The sequence below is a fragment of the Cyprinus carpio genome, chromosome B17, assembly GCF_018340385.1.
Source record: "Cyprinus carpio isolate SPL01 chromosome B17, ASM1834038v1, whole genome shotgun sequence".
NCBI lineage: Eukaryota > Metazoa > Chordata > Actinopteri > Cypriniformes > Cyprinidae > Cyprinus > Cyprinus carpio.
The window spans coordinates 19,739,360-19,760,551 of record NC_056613.1 but is presented as its reverse complement, the minus strand read 5'-3'; the positions used below and the strand labels follow the sequence as shown (position 1 = coordinate 19,760,551).

Sequence of the window (21,192 nt, the reverse complement as noted above, 5' to 3'; positions counted from 1 at the left end):
TACATATTCAATATACCCGCAGCACAAGCGTGTCCACTCCAGTGCTGTCTTTTGGCACTGAAACCATGCCACCGCTGCTGGTGTGTGTCCATGTCCCACCTCAGTCCTGCAACCGTCCTCTGGGCCCTGTTGGACACAGCCCTGACTCTATCCCCCGGTCCCAGGACAGCTTAATTTAGCTCATTTGCCAGCTGCCCTGCACTCTGTGCATTTTTATTTCCTAATTATTATTTGTTAGAAGACCTCATTTCCTCAAGGTGACACCCTCTCCCTGTCAGAGGCAAGTTATTGTACCAGACGCAGCATGTGTAATTAAGCAAATGAAAGCGATCAGGTTGGGTTGAACCTTCAAAAATTGCGCATCACGTTTTGATGCAAAACCCACAGCCATTAGTGTTTTGCACTAAAATTATTCCATATTTAAATATGTGCCTTAATTTTCACATACAATGCACTTGTTTATTTCTGAAAGTCTTTGAATATGTGCCTGCTCTGTTGGTTGTTGGGCCACAAAGGAAGAAAAAAAATGAGGCACCAATGCCGACATGACTTCGAATGTTACAGTAGTATTAATTGAAACAGAAAAAAAAAATTCAGTTTTTTTGCCTCAGGTTTATATTTATCAATGTGAATGTGATTTTACAGCAACAAAAAAACCAAGTGGTTCAAACCACTCACAACTGGTCCAAACTACATTATTTATTACTACTTATTTATTACTTAATATTTTATTTTATTTATTTTTTTGGTACATTACCATTTAAATTTAAAAAAAAAACTTTTTACGGTAAATAAATAAAATAGAACTTAAATAAAAGGGGTAAATAAAACTTCAAAATTTTATATGAAAGTAATTTTTTTATATAATTATATAATAAATATGTCATTTTTTTTTAAAGAAGTCTTTTATGTGTACCAAGGCAGCATTCATTTGATTTGCTGCTTAATATTTAATTAGTTTTCAATCAAAAAGTATCGTTCAACTACACAGTATCATACAAACAGCCAGTAATAACACTTGAGTTTGCTTTATTTTATCTGAAAATGTTTTAATGACTTGAATTCAGTGAGCATTCAATGAAGGATTTGTCTGTTTCACTCCAGCTTGTTATTATGTGTGTTAGTATTTTGTGTGGTTAATAAAATTATTAAAAAATATATCAATTTGTCAGTAAATATGATTACACTAGTCATGCTTTATATTTGTTTTGGCTGTAGCCCATGATAGCTGAAACATTTATTTTGCAGTATATTATTTTGATCTCTTTTTATTTTCAGACAACTCTGGTAAAAAATAATAATAATAATAATAATAATAAATTAATAAATAAATAATATCCTACTCATTTTTATTTGCCTTGGCTCTGTAGATTCAGTAATGGTGCAGGAAATTTCCAAAAAGCTGTTTTGAATGTATTTCAAGGATAGTTCACCCTATATGATGTTATTTCTTTCTTTATTTTAACTTTTTCCAAACAATAAAAGCCTCTGTCGAGCTCTACAACCAAATTCAGACCGTGACAACTGTATTTACATTCAGTCCGAGAAGTGTATATACTAAACTGAACTGAACAACTAGTTATTAATGCAATGACGGCACTCTGTTTTGGCCACTGACAGCTCGTGTGTCTCTCTAATCTCCATGTGCGATGCAAGCGAATCAAAAGAGGTACGTGTCTTGACTCATTTGCAAATTCTGCCGCTGTCTGCCGCAGTGTCTCCCAGCAGCCGTGCGGTCTTGGGTCAGCCCACCAGAGACAGCGTGCTGTTTAAAAGAGCAGCTTAATGAGCATAAACAAAACACAGTGGGTCTGCTGCACTAATAATTGCCTACAAGTAGCGCACGCACATACATTCATTCTCATCCTCGTTTTAATGTTAATGGTTCCCGATTATTCTTTACGAGGAAGCTAGCGCCTGCAGTTACTAATTAGCATAAAATTGTCTCCGTATAGTTCACTTTGAGAACAAACTCTGCAAGATCTGACTGTGAATTTTCATTTTTGTATGAATTGTCCCTTTAAGATGGATCATCTGTTGTTGGTCGAGAGAAATTAAAAAGCATACTCGTGTTTGCTTATGTACTTCATCATGAAAACTGCATTCAGAGCTAAATGTGGGAAGGGAGGAAAAACTAAAAAACAACCGAGAGGGAAGCTGATTGGATGAGCTGTTTGACAGGCACAAACCAATCGAATCAATCAGTAATTTCAGCATGTACTACAAGTATTCAGGTTTTGCAAATTAGTGGAGAATTATAGATTCTGGACGCGCTTTGAAAAAGTTAATTTCCTGTGATGATGGTTCGATTTTCGGACTGCTGCCATCAACTGTATTTGTAGTCATGAAGGTTTTTATCCATTTCAGACCTTGACAACTTTATCTGAACATCTTTCTTTCTTTCCGTCTGTTCATCTGACTGTTTGTCATCTTTATCAGAACATGGTACAACTTTCGATTGGAAGGAACGGGATTAAATAGAAACTTGTCAGAGGTGTCAAACCTAAATGGAAAAACGGTTTGCGTGTCATCGATATAATAAACGGCTCTGTAATCTGATAATCGATTCAGTCAAATTGTTTTTATCCAGTTGGGATTTTTATTAGACTGAGATGTCTTTGCAATCGAATGGAGACAATAAGATTTGTTGTTTTTCTCTTTTATTTAGGGATGGTTGACCCAAAATTCTGTTTTATTAAGTGTTGTTTTGGGTGATTAGAACTGAAATTATTAAAAATGATTTTCGGTATTGAAATAAAGCTGAAAAAGAATAAAGTATAAACATAAGATAAAAAAAAAAAAGCAAAAATTAGTGAGTCTTGGCAACTAACTTTAGTAAAATGAGTTTTAGTACTAAAATTACTAAAACTGAAATTTAAAAAAATATATATAATAAATAATAAAAATATAGAAAATAAGCGAAAAATGTAAAACCACATAACAAACTTACCAAAAATACAAAACAAAAACTTGAAGTATAAAAATAAAAGCTAATTTAAAATATTATAATGGTATATACCGTATTGACCCGAATATAAGACAATGTTTTTATCTTGGAAATACATCTGAAAAAATGCGGTGGTCTTATATTCAGGGTCTATACTTTGACATGTCAGTAATACAACCACAACAATAGGTGCCGCCTAGTATGTGTAAAACGAATGTGTTATGAAATACGTAATGTAATGTGTGTTGTAAAGATCGCGAGTGAAAACAAAAGAAAAAGAAAAGCTTACAGCGCATGAGTTGTGACTGTCATGTTAGCGTGAGGGGACTAACTTCCTCTGTAAGTGATTTTAAAACGTAAGACAGTACCTAGATTTGAATAAATATCAAAAATACCACATGAAAAGAGTGACTAGGATATTCTTCAAAATTCTCATAAAAATGAAAACTTAAAATATGAAGATAAAAGCTTATATATTATTATATATTATTATAATAAAAATATATAAATTATACTAAAATAGCACTGGTTATACTACATTGAAAAAAGTGGCCAGGATATTCTTAAAAAAATCTCATCAAAATAAAAATGAAAACTTAAAGTATGAAAATAAAAACTCATTTAAAATATTACAAATATTATAATAATATATAAATAATACTAAAATAACTGTTTATATTACAGTATATTGAAAAGAGTGACCAGGATATTCTTACATTTTTTTTATAAAAATAAAAGTAAAAACTTAAAATATGAAAATAAAAGTTACCTTAAAATAATATAAATATTATAATATTATATAAAGAATACTAAAATAACACTGGTTATATTATATTGAAAAGAGAGACCAGGATATTCTTCAAAAAATCTTATAAAAATAAAAATTTAAACTTAAAATATAATAAAAGCTCATTTAAAATATTTCAAATATTATAATAATATATAAATAATACTAAAATAACTGATTATATTATATTGAAAAGGGTGACCAGGATATTCTTCAAAAATTCGTAAAAAAAAAAAAAAAACTTAAAATATAAAAATAAAAGCTACCTTAAAATAATATAAATATTATAATAGTATATAAATAATACTAAAATAACACTGGTTATATTATGTTGAAAAGAGAGACCAGGATATTCTTCAAAAATTTGTATAAAAACAAAAATAAAAACTTAAAATATGAAAATAAAAGCTACCTTAAAATAATATCAATATTATAATAGTATATAAATAATACAAAAACAACACTGGTTATATTATATTGAAAAGAGTGGCCTAGATATTCTTCAAAAATTCTCAACATAAGGATGAGAAAGTCATGGCAGGGTTTTTGTTTTTGTGCAAAATGTCTTTTTAACTGAAACTAAAAGAAAGTCTGCGTAAAATTGTTTGCCTCTTATGACTCATAAGTGTAGTCCCGCTTGAGCCCCTCCGATCCCGTATTCTTTCTCTGTCTGTTTAACTATCTGACTTAGTCAAGAGTGACTCACATCCTCTGGGGGAATTTTTTTGTTTTCCAGAACCCACCTACATCACGATGGCGCCCCCTGCCTGCGGCTCTCTGGACAACTGCACACTGGGGGACAAGAGCTGTCCGTACGGCTTCCGGCTGGACTCCAGCGGCTGCAGGACGTGCAGCTGCAAGACACGTAAGTGACTAGTGACGTCACTAGAGAAGTGCTTCATCTTCCTCACCCATACACACGCTGTCAGGCGCTCTTCTCTCCAGACACTGACTGGCTTTAGCAGAGATGTTTATGAGGATAAACACTGAAGGGCAGATGGATTAAGGGATTGTTTTATGCTAAGAAAGGCTGAGTGAATCCAAGTCTGACAAATGTCAAAGAAAAAAGATAATAATGCTGATTTTAATGATTTAGGGTGGGACCACAAGCCTGGTTGTGGATTTTAAATAATACTGTTTTAAGATATACACTACTATTTGGTAAACGTTTGGACACAATGTAAAAATATGCTTAAATCTGAATGCAAATATATGCTTAAATGTATGTGTTTTGCAGGCAAACATAAATTGTCTAAGAATTTCTTCACAAAATAAGCATTTAATTCTTTATTTTTTCAGTATATTATAATGTTATAATACAACATATATTACATAATACATTGTAAAAAAAAAATCTGTTTAAAAAAAGGTACAATGTACTGCATTAATATTGAGGAATTTTCTATATTTAATTTTTTACAGGTGTTTTACCTGTATTTTGAATCTGCACATCATTGCATTGATAAAGGAATTGTCTGTAAAATTACGTAAAATATAAATTTAAATTGACAAAATGTCTGTAAAATTATGGGATTATATCCTGGAAGAAAATCAGTTGGTTGCTTCTCAATGTACAAAACAAAACAAAAATAAATAAAATAAAATATTGGACAAGTTGAAGATAAAGGAAAAACATTTAATCCACTGAATTAAAAAATATCAAACAATCTAAAATTTTATTGAATTAAATTAAATATGAAAATTAAACAATAATAATGGATGACTTGAAGACAATGAAGGAAATACAGCATTATATTATTCTATTCTATTCTATACTGTTATAATTTCTTTATGTATTATCATAAGTTGCATTTCTCTTGTTTTTGCCTCCCTGTCTGTGTTGGTCTTAATGCATGTATGTTAAGGTAATTAATGTCTAAAGCTGTAATTAATTAGTCTCTTCTGTTTTCTTCTAACCTTCAGGTGACGAGTTGTGCAGTAGTCTAATTGCCAGCTGCACTCTGAAATGCCCTTTTGGCTTCCAGACTGACATTCACGGCTGTGATGTTTGCCAGTGTCGCCCACGTCACAGGAAGTGCAAAGCTGTGGCCTGTGCCAAGGACTGCCCCTTCGGCTACATGTAAGTAAACAATTAAAACAATTATCTGATTCATAGAAGTAACAATACAAGAAGTGCAGTTCCTAATAAACTTTCATTGTTAGTGGAACTGTATCTGATTCAATCTCTGATGACTTTAGGAAAAACCATAAAGCTCTTCCTGACATTGTTTCCTTGAGCCGGTCTGGTCTTGATGGACATTCACACTAGTTTCACTTCAAGGCAATTTGAATAGAAGTTCAACTACGTGTTAGTTTTATAGATTTAAGGATTAGTATAAGAATGTCTTACTTCTTCCTAAGTCTCCTCTGACTTAAGTAATAATATGGTTCCAAACCATTTTTATCCTTTATTTTATGTCATAGTCACCCCAATGATTTTTCTAAACTATCAGGAAAAGCAGCAGTCATTAGTTGTCACAAACTAAAGCGAATCCCACACTGTTCCTAGCACAGTCTGGAGAAACTGTGAATGACAAAATGATCCCCTGCACTCTGCTTTGCTTGTTTGTGCCCGACTGCAAGTTTAGAGCTGACAGCTAATTAGGGCCGGCTCAGATCAGCGCTTCTGATTGCGCCGCGTAAAGGATGAGCTGCGATAGCGAAGCTGAACACCTAATCTACACAACACCATGTCTCGACGCAATGACGAATAAACACAGCTGCTCCACATCTGCAAAAAAAAAAAACCTGCTCCAATTACACAGGCAGATCGCTGAGCCAATTTGTACAAACATTCGTGGAGCTGTGCAGTCGGCAGGTTAAAGAGACATCTTGTGATGAAAGGAGATGAGAAAGACAAGACAAGTGCAAGAAAGTACACCCAACTACTTTCAGTGACTGATGCCTTATTGTCAGGCATCAATCCCACCTGATTGTTTTTTTCCACTTTCTATTCATGTAGCAGTGATGAGAGCACACGAACAGGAGGAACAGAATTGGGAACTTGAATCTGTTGCAAGCCAGATTCAAACTTAAAAAACCCATATTAGCAACATAGTTTAACAATTTGATTTTCCCAAATCACAGTTCCAACAAACATTTACAAACAGCATTGCAAAGTTGTGTTCAGAAATACAGCTCACCCAATAGATTTGTGAAAAAAAATCGACTTACTTTTTTTTTTTTTAAATAGGTCTAACACAAGGGCGAATGTTAACTGTTTTCATTTCGAGAGTGAATCTAGCATAAAAATGTGTGTCATTCCCGAAACTTTGCCGAGTGTCTATCTCTGAAAAACAAAGACTTCATTTAAATTCTTAATGTTTTATAGCCTAGAAAGCGGTTAAGGAGGGCTCCCTTTAGGGCGCGCCCTGCAATCTCGCAAAGTTCTGTTATTAGTACGACTGTCAGTTAATTTATATTTTTGATCTAATTTATTACATGATGTGCCGATTAAGTAATCTAATTAATTGCAAAATATATTTGGCTGTGAAAATACCCCCCCAAAAAATATTTAAAGCTATTTTGTGTTAAATGAGAAAGTATTAAGTAGACATTACAAATAATAGCTAAAGAAAGAAATATTTTATTTGATTCAACATAAAATGTATTACATGGTTAGGCTAGAATGGCCTAACAGAAACTAGGGAACATTTGTTTTTTTTTTGTTTTTTTTTCATTCATAAAATGGAAGTCATTGGTAACCAAAATAGCTTTGTCACCAACAGTCTTCAAAATACCTTCTTTTATATTCCACAAAAGAAAGTAAGTCATTCAGGTTTAATGATTAAATAATTAAATTTTTTGGATGAACTATCCCTTAAAAAGAGATTTTCCCTTTCTGTAAATGAAATAATACTCTAAATAAGAAAGTAAATCTGCCAGAAGGTGGCGGTAAATATTTTTATAAGTCATTCGATTCATTCAAACATTCATTCAGGAATTCCGTAAACAGCTCTCTTTATGAATGGACTTTTGAATCATTTTTTTACATGATTCGTTCAAAACGTGGATTCATTCAGAAACTAAACACCTCTGTGTTGCTAAGAGATGCACAACAATTCTGCTGTGGCTTTATAGGTAATATCTTTGCTGGCAAAACTGAGGAAAAACAGACAATATTGTGTTTTAAAATATAACACAATATCAACTCCTTATTTACTGAACTGTTTTGTAAAATCACTTTTAGGAAAAAACAATACTTGTCTGCTCTCGCTGGTCGTGATATCGCTTATCATGTGATATAAATCTGAGACAAAAATACTCTCATACAGGAGCATTTTTGCCCCAATAACTTGAATTATAGGGCATAACTGCATTTATGGAGTTGTTGCCATGCATCATATTTGTCAACAGTCAACTGTATGAAAAAAAAATCAAATTCACTACGCTCAACTTTAGTCTTGTGTGCATGGATCAATCAGCAACATCATATTCTAGTAAGGGATCCGCACTCACTTAATCTTCTTAATCACTTTCAATTTATTCTAATTTTGAACAGAGCAAACAACTATCAGTCAACTGTATGAAATAAGATGATGTACAGGTCTGGGGGCGGGGGCCAGTGCGTTACCTGCTTTAAGATATTTTAATTGCATTATATTTCATAACTAATTAATTAAGTTAACGTGTTAAACTGACAGCAGTTATAATCAATGAATCTCTCTACACTGCACAATGAAACGTGGTAACGCTTTATTTTAAAGTGTCCTTGTTACACGTTAGATGTACTTTCTATTACAATAACAATAATTTATGCATTATTACATGCATAAGCCAAATCCTATCCCTAACCATATAGTAATTACATGTAGTTAAGTAATAGTACTCAGTACTTAAATATATAATTACACTGTAACAAGGACACCTTAAAATAAAGGGTAACCTGAATCTTTTATTAACATCACATCTGCACTTTGTTTGTTATGAGATGATTGAGTGCACAGAACTGCACTGAATAAAAACTCCAGCTCACACGTTTCTGTTTGGCTATTGCATTCAAGAAATCAACAGATATGTCTGTGATTGGCTACATTGCTCAACATTGCAAAAACACATTGTAAATAGTACGTTTTGATGCTCTCCAAAGCGCAAACACAAATTCCATGGCTACCCCCCCCCCCCCCCCCCACACCCACACCATCTTCCCTTGCCCTTGATTTTGGGGTGGGGTAATGAGTGGACCATGATTTTATCTAGTCAGGTAAAGTGGTTGATAAATGCCCACTGATTGGGAATTGCCCTTTTTGGAGTTGTGATGTAGTGGTTAGTGCAAATGTTCCAGACATGATGCGCTGTGCTGTGCATATGGGAAAGGCTGGTTCAAATTTGATCTGTGTTGTAACCCAAACCCATCCCCACTTCATCTGCCCCATGGTTATCTTCTCTCTGCTGTCTCATTGAATAACCCCCAAAATGTTAAAAGGAAAAAAAATTGGTGTACTGTTCCTTTAAAATATAATAAAGACCATTATGACAAGTGCAGAGAATGAGGCTATCTCTATAGTGTCCTATCTGAGGCTCATTCCCTCAGGTGTGGTTGAATAAAGAAGAGTCTTTATTTATCCGAGTTCTGCCCCTGGCCCGTCGTTGTCTCTTCCCACCTCAATTCTGCCGTCATGTATGAGCACACAAGTGCAAATGCTTGCATCTCAGATTCTAATTTTAGATATCTATTTATGCCCCCTCAAAGTTATGGCCGAGGATCAAGCTCGCGGCCTGAATAATGCATGCAGTTTTGCGCAGACTTCCTCCTCTTGCACAAAGAATATTGATATCCCCCTCTGCTGACATCATACCTGATAGCTTCTTATCACCAAACCAAATACACACTGCACATGGCTGCTTCTCAGCACTATTATTCATCCAATAAGAGTGGGTAGGGGGATGAAGGATGGGAAAGTGTGTGTGTGTGTGTGTGTGTGTGTGTGTGTGTGTGTGTGTGTGTGTGTGTGTGTGTGTGTGTGTGTGTGTGTGTGTGTGTGTGTGTGTGTGTGTGAGATGGGCAGTTGGGGTTCAGGCCACTGTGCCCTGGATGAGTTTGTTCTCCAAGGAAGGTGCCTTGGACATCAGGGAGCATTTTGATTGGTCGTTTTGGGAAGTCGTCTTTAATGTGCCATCTGCTGACAGGACTCCAAGTAAGGTCAATAAAGACTCTCTCTTTCTTTCCTCTCTCTCTCCTTCTCGCTCTGTTCTGGTGTTAACGGATGACATTGGACCGTGTCTTTGGCACCTGGTGTATAATGCCAAGCTTTGATGTGCCAATGACAAAGTGTGCTGAGAGTGTGCACTGACTCTTTATGAAGGCCATATGTCTTGAAGAGTTATTTTAAAGGTGCACTCTGTCTTTTTTTATTTATTAATTTTTTTTGTATATGTTGTGCTGTCCAACTTATACTGACACCTAGTGGCATGGATCCAGAAATCCACAAACAGCAATGTGGTAATCACAGTCAGCCATTGATTAATGTACACAGATAAAGTAGTTTTTGACTAGTCGTGATCTCAACATGGCTGCCTTCAGGAGGCAACCAACTCCATTTAAAATAAATCAGCTTTTATTAGGGGCCATTCACACAGAACATGTTTTTGTGTTGAAAAATGGGAGGTGTGAACACTGAAATGGCAAAAATGTGCGGCCGCCTTTTTTAAAGTTAACATATTTTGATTTGACAACAGTCAAAGACATCCATCTAACGCATGTTTAGCTACATTTTTAAAAAAAAATGGAAAAATATGGCAGTGGAATGCAAAAACACTTTCTGTCTGAAAGGTCCCTTCAGAGTACTGATATGTCTTGAGTCTTAATTTCTACATTATTTGGAAGTATGTTATTGTTATCTAAGAGATGTCATGACAACTTTCTGAGAGTTTAGCATGGTAATATACATGACAGTGTTAATGTATTTGGTCTTGGTGGAAAAGATCTGCTGCTTCGGCTACGACCAATACATCCACAGACATGCTGTTGTAAGCATGTAAGAAATACTGCTGCTGCACTTATAACATATATATAACATATCCCCCATATATAACATACAAGAAATTACCCCGTAGTGGATCTATAGAGGTGGAGCTGGGGAAGGTGGAGGGTTTCTGAAACTGTTACAGCAAACACTAGCCAAGTATTTGAATGTTGAGCAGCAAGCTCATTGGCTGCTGATGTGAAAAGAAACCAACCAGTTGGGCTGTGTGAATAATGATGTAATTACATCCAATTGAGTTAGAAGCTATCAGTCTGCGCTATCTAGAGTTTCATGACAAAACTTTGTATATCTTTTTTAATTAAGGGAAAACTTACTGCATTATGTATGTACGTATGGATTTTTTAAGCTTTCTTGTTCTTTCTCCCTATTTTTTTCATCAGTAAGAACAAGCATGGCTGTGACACCTGCCGTTGTAAGAAGTGCCCTGAACTGCCATGTGACAAGTCCTGTCCAATGGGCTTCCAGCACGATGAGTTGGGCTGTCTGATTTGCCAGTGTAGAGGTAAGTCACTGTTTTGCCTTTTACAGACCAAGTGATTTTGTATTATCTAGTTTAACTACAGCATGACTGTTACATTTCTCATTGATAGTTCCAAGTTAGAAATCTAATTTAAAAAATGTACGCCAGTAAATGCACATCTTTTGAATTCTATGTTTAAGCACCAGTTTAGAAATATTTTGAATTAGCTTTTATTTTAGTATTTATGTCAGTTTAAATTTTACTTATTTTGGGATGTGCTTTTGTTTTTGTCTTTTTTTTCTATTTAACTTTGGCTATTCAGATCATTTTCTTTTTATTTCAGTTATAGTTTTGGTCAGTTTAGTACTTGAGTTTCTTAGTTTTTCACTTTTTTTAATTCAGCTTTATTTCAGTTTACAAAAAAATATTTAAGGTATTTTTTTTCTAGTTTTAACTACAACAACATTGTAATGAACTGTATAAGTTTATTCTGATTAATAAAATTAAGAATTACAATCATTTATTACAGATTGGTGACTTTTATCATATAACTGTTGTGGCAATTTTACAAACACAATAAGATACTATAGGCCATGCGGTTATTTTAGAAACATGAACAACTCTTACCCAAGGTAAAATTACTGCAGCTCATGGCTTATTGCTTTAATTCATAAGCGAAATCTTTTTAAATCCCCTTGAAGTAGACAGCTAACATGGATCAAAGATTTTTTTCCCCATTTAAAAAATATAAAATGAAATCAAATTTTGTAAGTCATTTATATTTAAAAATCTAAGTAATATAACTCAAAAGCTCTTTTTTCATGTCCAGAGGTGATCTAGTGCTACATTGGCCCCATACAGCTGAATCGATATTCTGAGGTGTAATTCCTTTAATTTCCAAGTGTGAGCCATGTGCACCAAGAGAACTGCTGGGCCTCCAATTTAGGAGACCAGGGTCTCCAGCATGACTCACTCCCACCCCCCCATATTTTCCATTTATTTTGTGGACCACCTGTTGTATATACAAAAGCCGGGCCCACAGTTACTCACAGCCCTCCATTATTTATACGACTCTTGTGTTCTCATTTGATTCATCTTCAATAATGAAGCTGGCATGTGAAATATTCACAAGCTCGGTTCGTTTAATGAGACGAGAGAGCAAGGAAAAAGACCCTATTTTAATCTCCCTCGCGTTGAATTTTTGAAAGCGTGCATCCTCCACATATCACCCAGACAGGATTTTAATCAATGTGAAATGGTTCTGTGATATTGACTGGGGCCTGGCTGGAGCCCTGCCGCTGTTATGGAGAGGCAGTGAGAGGTGACGCTCTTGGCAGATAGAATGAGATTTGAGAATGTTTTGTGCTCTGGGGTTTGGGGCGTGCGAGACATCACTTGCATATTTTGTCATTTCACGCTGTCTGTGGTGCAGCCGGTGAAAATGTTTCACTGAAGAGGTCAAATGTCTGGAATATAAATGTAAAAATGATTGCAGTTATTCTCTTGTTTTGTTTGAGAGTTTGAGTTAAGTGTTTGCAGCATTTGGGTCTAATGTCAACTAAATTTCTATGGTTTTATGTTCTTAGTATTGAAATAATGTTTATCCTCATTGCAAGTGAACTTGTATTTGTATAGGTATAAATGCATGCAAAGTCAAAAAATGCTTTAGTTTTAAAATATGCACTTAATTCCGCCTCGTTTTCCACCGATTCTCAAACTATTTGTTCGAAGCAGTTTTAAGATTCGGTCTCTCAAAACCCCTCCTTTCCGTGAACCCACTCTGCTCTGATTGGTCAGAAGGCCCATTCTGTTCATTGTTTCTGCCCATTCAGCATGTGTCGGAAAATGATATGCAAATTGCCATAGTTCCATGTTTTAAGTGCTCAATAGAAAATACAAACATCTACTATGTATCATACTTACAGGTTGTGTTACAGTGGAGCCAGCTGGTCCATATAAACTGAGTACTAAGCCATCTTTCAAGAGTGAGGGTTTTGTGAATCCCGCGTTGTACTCACCGAGATTAGAGAAGCAGTCGTCAGTAAAATGACGGGAACACAACAAAGGATTGGATTGTAGTAAGAGTAAGAACTTTTGAGATTACAGAAGATTAACTGATTCTTTGAAAACAAAATTAATTTACATGGAACACAGTGTCACAAGCTACAGTGTTTGAGGGCAGTTCAAGTTGCTGCGTAGAACATAGGCAGGCGTTATACAAATATGTTACCCTATGACGTGTAGCTGTTACGGAAGTGGGATTCGAATTACTGAGGTTTAGGCTGTTCAGAGTTGATGTTTTCAGCTCTCAGTTTTCAGTTGATGTGTTTATTGTTCATTTATTGGTTTCTCCGTGCAGATCAGAGCTCGTCGTCTGTGGCTCCAACAGTGAAACTGGGCTCCTGCTTGTCTATGGATGGCCGCAGGCACGAGAACGGGCAGAGCTGGCATGACGGATGCAGGGACTGTTACTGCCATGCTGGGAGAGAAATGTGTGCCCTTATTTCTTGCCCAGTTCCCCCCTGTGATAACCCCACCATCCGACCTGGCCACTGCTGCCCCACCTGTCCAGGTAAGCCAAAACTGCAACATACGTACATTACGATCTCCATTGATACTTCAGGATTGATTTTACATGTTAAAATATTTATTATCTCTTTCAGAAGAGTCCAGTTCCCATAAGCCGGAGCTGAGTGAGGCGTCTGTGTGTTTGGCTCCAGGTGGAGAGTACTTTGTGGAGGGAGAGACATGGAACATTGACTCCTGCACTCAGTGCACCTGCCACAGCGGCCGTGTGCTCTGTGAGACGGAGGTGTGCCCGCCTCTGCTCTGCCACAGTCCAATCAGAACACAGGATTCCTGCTGCCCTCACTGTCCAGGTGCGCTGTCTATGAAAGCCTTTGTTTGAAAAGTATTGACAGGTCTGCTCTAACTTACCAAAACTTTGGTTTAGAAGCACTTTGTGACAACTTGCATGTCATGGAAAAGCCAAAGTGGCTGTGATATTTGGATCTTGTAGGACTACAGTCAAGGGAGGCAGAAAAACATCATTTTTTAAAAGATTAATTATTGTAAGGACTTTTAGAGCATAGAGGCGTGAAACACCTTCAATGGGAGAAAAGTTAACAAAATGTGAACATGCATAATGCATGTGTTTGGTGGAAATGATGAATACTGCATGGGCACAGGAGTACATGATCAACAGTCTGAGCCGAAAGGATGACAGAGGAATAGAATGGATGCACATTTCAGAGAATGTTTCAGCAACTCAACTATAACTCTGCTCTTTAAAATGTTCTCAGTGCCGCTGAAATCATTTTTTGGCTTTCTAAATGAAAGAGAGAAATGTAGATTTGTTTTTCAAGATTGGATTGTTTGAGTGGCTATGAATATTTATGTTTTTGAGTCATTTGTGTTTTAGTTAAAGTGTGTTGACATTCCATTCTTTAGTTACAAGAGAAACTACTCAAACTTTTTCACTCTCACTATGACATGGAGCAAATACAGCCCCAGAGAAATATGGTGACGTTATTAGCAAATTTCAAAGCTTGAATTCAAAGACGTGGTGTTACATACTTAACTGGAGACTATTAGAAATTTGTTGACTGTCAGTTTCATTTAAGCTTGTAAACTGGATATCACTGAAGTCAAAACTGTTTACTTCCTTAATAACTTTCTGGTTTTATTGTGAAGGATCTAAGAATTTAAAGAAAAAAAGTCTTTGTAGTTCTGTCACTAAACTCTAGGTGTAAGGTGATGGATCGTTAATGCTAACTAATGATATTCACAGCGTTAAGGCTGGAATACACTACATGACTTTTAAAATCTGTTCAGATTTTTAAAACACTAGGCATCATACACTTACCAACTTTTTCAGTGAAAGAGAAAAACTGGACATCATACACTACACGACTGAGGATGATACACTAGCAGAATTTGAAGTCGTTCCGATCACAACAAACTCATGCAGAAACATGCACCTTGTTTCTAGGAGACGATTGACATATAAAAACAATATGTGTTCTAAAATTGGCTGAAAATATCAAACATGTTTGATATCCTCCGACTTGGTGGATTTAGAGTCTGAAGCTAAAAAATTGTCTGTGACCATCCTACACTGTGTGATCTGCAGACTAGCTTTGACATTCTGCAACTAGCGTCAACTTCTCCAGACTGTAAATTGGATGAAAATCAGGGCAAAAATCTTGTAGTGTATTCCAGGCTTTAAACTACTTGGCACAAGCTGATTGGTTCACGTTGCATACGCAGCCAATGGGCTTGTTGCTTTATATTTAAATGGTTGGTTAGCATTCACTAGAGCATTTCACAGCACGCTTCAGAGTTTCTCTGCAACCCAACACCTTCCCTAGCTCCACCTGCTGCTATGGGTTATTTTATATGCTATTTGTGCAGCAGCAGTATGTCTTAAATACTCAGAGCACTGTATCACAGTATGTATTGGCAGAAGCATGTTCCTGTACTTGCTTTGCAGCAGCAGCAATAATCTACAGCAACAGCAATAACCAACAGCAGCAATTTAGCAGCGTAGCAGATCTATTCCACCAAGATCAAATACATGAACATTGTCATATCCGTTACCATGCTAAAATCTTCAGAGAGTTGTCATGATAGAAATCCATTTATATATATCCCTTGTTTCAGATGATCCAGTCACCCCTCAGACACCCAGTAACGACAGCATGCCCAGCTACTGCAGGAATGAGGATGGTGATATCTTCTTGGCAGCTGAGTCCTGGAAGCCCAACGTCTGCTCCAGCTGCGTGTGTCTAGACGGAGCTATCAGCTGCTTTTCTGAGTCCTGCCCACCAGTCAACTGTGCCAGGCCCGTGCTCAGGAAGGGCCAGTGTTGCCCATACTGTCTAGGTATGTAAATCTGAGCACAGTTGAAGATCGTATTGCACTGGATCAGACAGCCAAGTTTAGTTGCCTTCTGATCATATGTGGGTGTTAATGACATGGCTATGACCGAGCGTCTCTCCCACGTCTTCACCAGATGCCACGCCGAGGGCCGTGTGTCATTTCAACGGGAAGACGTACATGGACGAGGAGCGATGGGACATTGACAGCTGCACTCACTGCTACTGCCTGCAAGGCCAGACCCTCTGCTCGACTGTCAGCTGTCCTGTCTTACCCTGCCATCAGCCGGTCACTGTGGAGGGCAGCTGCTGCCCCATGTGTCCAGGTCAGGATTTATGTGCTGTGTGTTCACATAGAGATTAGATCAGATGAGTAGAACAGAATGAGAGACAGTGAATCTGCATGGCAAATACAAAACAGACATGCTACACAAAGCCCCCTAAAGCATTTAGAGCATTAAATGTCTGAGTTTCTTTGCTTGGTTAAAATATTTAACCAGGTGGCATCACAAATAACGTACAACCTTTATCAGAACTTGTGTCAATTTTCTTAGCCAACAAATGTGTTTTAGTGAAACATTTAGCTGTTTGTAAAACATTTAGCAGTTTGAAAATTGTTTGTGATGTCTTTCTTTAATTTAAATCCAAATACTTTTTGAATCTTTATTTATGTTGGACTGCTATTTTAAGCAAATGCCCAAATGAGCTTAAAAAACAAAATATTATATGAATGATAAAAAAAACAAATATTAGATGAAAATCTTAAATAATTGTTTTCTTTTAAAACAGTTTTATTTTTCTGCTGATGTAATCAAGGCCACAGGGGTGGGGGAAATAAGCTTAACCAATAAGAGCCCTTTTCACCCCCCAATTAAATCCTAATGGATAAAATCAAACCGTGTCCTACTGTTTCCCAAAGAATATTCCATTTCAGTCCACTACTGGAGTTGAGTGCATTTATCCCGGCATAAATTGAAGTGGATGGAAAAGTAGCTATAGACTACTTCACAATGACTAGAATAAATGGCAGCATCACTGATCCCCTGTAGTACCCTGCAGTTTTGCTCTCTGTAGTTCTGTCACATGTCTCTCTCTCTTTTTCACGCTCTCTCTTTATCTCGTTGTCTCTCTCTCTGTCTGGCTCTCATAAAGCAGTGTTTACTTAGAACCTTCTCTCTAATTGAATGGGTCTTTCATCTAAATATGGACTCGTTGAGATGAATCATTTAAAAGGATTGATTAAGTCGAAGCCGGACAGAGGCTAAATTAGCTCTCTTTGCATTTGGGAGATAATGTCATTGATCACGGCCCTCTTTATTGCTGTGTCACTTGGCTCTGGATCAGTGGGGGGGTTGAGAGTGGTGTCTTATGCACTCTGGGTAATCACTCACCCTTTGGTGCTTTCCCACTCAAAGACACAGCTCTGAAGATGAGCTTTTAATTAGCCTGCGGCCCACAATTTCACGCTGTCCCGAATCTTGTTTGTTCTGAGTAGGCACTTCTTAACTCCTCTTAATGTAGTTATGATTTGTATTATGTGCTTTGGTGTGTGTTTTTCTGTAACACGCTGTTCTTCTCTGTTTGTTTCTTTCTTTGTGTCCCCGTGTCTCTGATATTTTAATTACAGAGAGTTATGCTCCCACAAATGTGCCCATCGAGAAGACAGACCAACGAGGAGACAAGCAGAGACATCAACCAGCCTGGCCGACTCATAGTGAAAACGATATTATGCCACAGTTCAGAGGTATGTACCAGAGTACGGGACAATATATAGACAATATATTATACTTGCAAACTTAAGCAGTTAGCATGTTTAATAGCTAACGTTGATTTCTCCTGATTTCATTCCGTTGAGCAGTTTCATATACTTGTGGTAGAAAATTAGCGATAAAATTCTGTAACTTCTGAAGTAATTTTAATCAAACTTCACTTTCACAAAGCTGGCTGTTTGTTTCTTTTGATTTTCCCCATTAGCAATCTGTAATTTCCATGTGTTGCTTTGGTTAAGGCTGATGTGATTGGGTTGTCTGTCTGTCAAGACTCTGGCATTTGTCTTAATTGCTGACATGGATGTCTGACAGTACCTGCTTTTACAATCAAGCCAAATTTGCATTTCATATGGCATGATTCAATTCTGAATTGTTCTACACCGCCCCAGTGAGTCACTGCTCAATGAGTCACGGCTATCAGGTGCAAAATGTGCCAACAGGTGTGTTGTGGGTTGTTCCAGGTGACTTTGGAAGTCTGCAGATGCCCTACCTAGATGGCAAGACACCTTTGCCCAGTGAGGATGCTGGTCTGCACTGGGCCTGGGTGGCATTGCCCATCCTAATGATGATGCTCACTATCGCCACCCTGCTGTTGGTCAACCAGCGTAAGCAGTGGATCCCTGTGCCTTGCTACCGAACACCCAATAAGGTACTTACCTATATGTCCCAGTTTGCTACATGGATACTAAGGTGGGCGATATACTGGGAGACATGATTAATCTGTAGAAATCTGGTAGAAAATCGTCTCTTATCAAGGTTACACACTCACGTGAGGTTGCTGTGCTACGTGGTCACAAAAACTTATCTTTTGCATGCATTTTTAAGCATTGCAAATGATAAGTGGTTTTAAGCCCTTGAAACGCAATCATCAGCGAAAGAAAACTAATTTTGCTATATGCACGCACTGTCTGAGAGACTGTGTCTGAGCTCTGTCAGAGAGGTGCACACAAGTGAAGACAATGCTCATAGAGCTTGGGAGTATTGAATGGAGATATTTTGCCAAAATGCCCATCTTTGCAAGTATCCTCGTAAATTAGGTCTCAAGTGAAAGCAACTGAAAAGAAAAACACATGTGTAACAGTATATTGGCTCCGGCAGCTCTTAAAGTGACAGCAGTCTAAAATTCCTGCTGTCTGTCATTCATGTTAATCAAACAACAAAAGAAAGAAAATCTCTCACCGCTCTTGACTAATTCACTTTTGTAACTTTAATAAGAAGATATATATATTGAATTTACACAGTGAAGAATATGCAGTGTTTTTATACATACAGTGTTTTATACATTTTATACAGTGTTTTTGTCCTATTGCTTTTGATTAGTTTCTTATTCTTATTTTATTGCTGACTGTTTAAAATCTAGGCAAAAGTTGTGTAGTGTTTTCAAGCATTTAGTTGCATAAGAATGACTGGAATTTTTTTTTTCTTTCTTTTTTGTCCTGTGTAGCCTACGTGTCTCAATAACCAGCTGGTGTATGTGGACTGCCAGAAGGGGACAAAGGTCCAGGTGGACAGTTCCCAACGCATGCTCCGCATTGCAGATCCTGACTCAAGATACAGCGGTTACTACAGCATGCAGAAACACAACAACCTGCAAGCTGACAACTTCTACCAGACCGCGTGAGACACAGGAGAGAGAGAGAGAGTGAGTGAACGAGAAAGAGAGAGACTGAGCCCGTGTTCAGCTGCCAAACCTTTGCGGCACATGGACACCTACTAAAAAACTGTAGAGACGGACAAAACCACCAAACCAAGTGGTCAGAGAAGAGACCCTGATACCGAATAACAATTATAATATTCACATAAGTCACTCCAAGCAAATCGAAAACATATATCACACGTCAACACCCGAAAGTCTCGCCAGGAGATGGAAGCAGCACCTATGTAACTGAACCATTACGGAGTGTGATTGTTAAATTGGAGAGGACTCTTCCAGAATATTTTTGTGAATCAGAGGTATGGTAGGTTGAGCATCTTTTGTGAGTAAGTGTGAGATTTTGTGGATGTTCAGGCACAAGTTGAAGGTAGTCGTGAAGTCAAATGAACGTTTTTGGGATTAGGACAACTGGGTGTTTTTTGTTTGTTTGTTTGTTTGTTTTAAGCAATATTTTTCCTGCATTCCTAACTTTTTCTGTTGGAAAAGAGATATTATTTTAGGAGTGATAACTTTGACACAAGTGCTTGTGTGAACACTTAACGCTGAACCAAAGCTTCTCTGTCTATGAAACCTGATATGCCCAGATCGGGCGAGAGGCCGAGGAGGGACGTTCACTTCCCTGAGACAGAGGAGGCGCTGGACTGTGTACGGAGCACAGCAGAGAGATGAGTAGAGGGAAAAAAGAGGGAAAATCAGACAAAAGAAAATCTGTTGTTGCAACATGCATTTTTGTAGAAGATGCTACTGTAAGATTGTGATTTCCCCAGTGGTGTGGGTGAGTTTGGCCATTTTTTCTCTGTTAAAGACAAAAGGAGGAAAGCAGAGTAAACTGCTCTGTGGACATGAGTTCTTCCTGTTAATGGATGTGTGGGGTCTCTATGTTGTATTTCTGCTTATATGTACGAGCGTTTACCCATTTAATCATACAAACACCTTTTGCTCTTTCTCCCACAACTAAGGGCAGATTGACACTCATGGCAAATATATATTTTCCTGAAACGAATCCGAGGATTGTGAAGCGAGATGCAGGAACATAGCGATAGTGGTTTGGATTTGAGGCTATGCTTTACAAGTGCTGCTTTTTTTTTGCTTTGATTCTTTAAACCTCATTTTGTAGGGATGAAAACCAGTAGTGAGGATTGTTTGCGTCTTTAAGAAACATTTACCATGTAAACAGAATCAAAGGGCCTCAAGCAGAATGGGTTTTTGTGTAAATCGCTTGTAAAAACATTTACGTTTCAAAAATGTAGCAATGTTTATGTGAATTTCTAACTAGGGGTGTGTAAGGTTATACATATTTGCAACGAAGATTTTCAATATGGGTCTTTTGGTACCGTGCACATTTAATCACTGCATGTGTGTGGAGCACATTTAGAAATTATAAGGTATATCGACATATTTTCAAAGATATAGGACAATACCATTTATATTGATAAACTTTGATGTTGCGAATGCATTTGAAAATTAAAATGTAATTGAAAAAAATGTTAAAGATTCAAATTTATACATTTTTATAAGATTTATCTTTACCTAAGATCAATCTTATAAATGATTTCTAAATACTGTTAGTTCCGTGAATAATTTATACAAAAAAAGTTGTAACCTCTCGAGATTCTGAATTGTCGGCAGTTTACATATGAATGGTCTTAAAGGGATACTCCACCCCAAAATGAAAATTTCATCATTAATCACTTACCCCCATGTCGTTCCAA

At 36.9% G+C, this 21,192-nt stretch overlaps 1 protein-coding gene across 2 annotated transcripts in view; it reads left to right on the top strand.

The window, feature by feature from the left end:
- The window catches only part of crim1 (cysteine rich transmembrane BMP regulator 1 (chordin-like)), a 133,046-nt gene extending 111,854 nt beyond the window's left edge, over positions 1-21,192 (top strand). For both annotated transcript variants that reach the window (XM_042742700.1, XM_042742699.1), the window contains exons 8-17: positions 4,471-4,599; positions 5,658-5,814; positions 11,101-11,222; positions 13,540-13,752; positions 13,844-14,059; positions 15,843-16,064; positions 16,195-16,383; positions 17,685-17,801; positions 18,288-18,475; positions 19,271-21,192. In XM_042742700.1, coding sequence (XP_042598634.1) covers positions 4,471-4,599; positions 5,658-5,814; positions 11,101-11,222; positions 13,540-13,752; positions 13,844-14,059; positions 15,843-16,064; positions 16,195-16,383; positions 17,685-17,801; positions 18,288-18,475; positions 19,271-19,447 — 1,730 coding nt within the window. In that variant the 3' untranslated portion in view covers positions 19,448-21,192. The remainder of the gene's footprint in view (positions 1-4,470; positions 4,600-5,657; positions 5,815-11,100; positions 11,223-13,539; positions 13,753-13,843; positions 14,060-15,842; positions 16,065-16,194; positions 16,384-17,684; positions 17,802-18,287; positions 18,476-19,270) is intronic.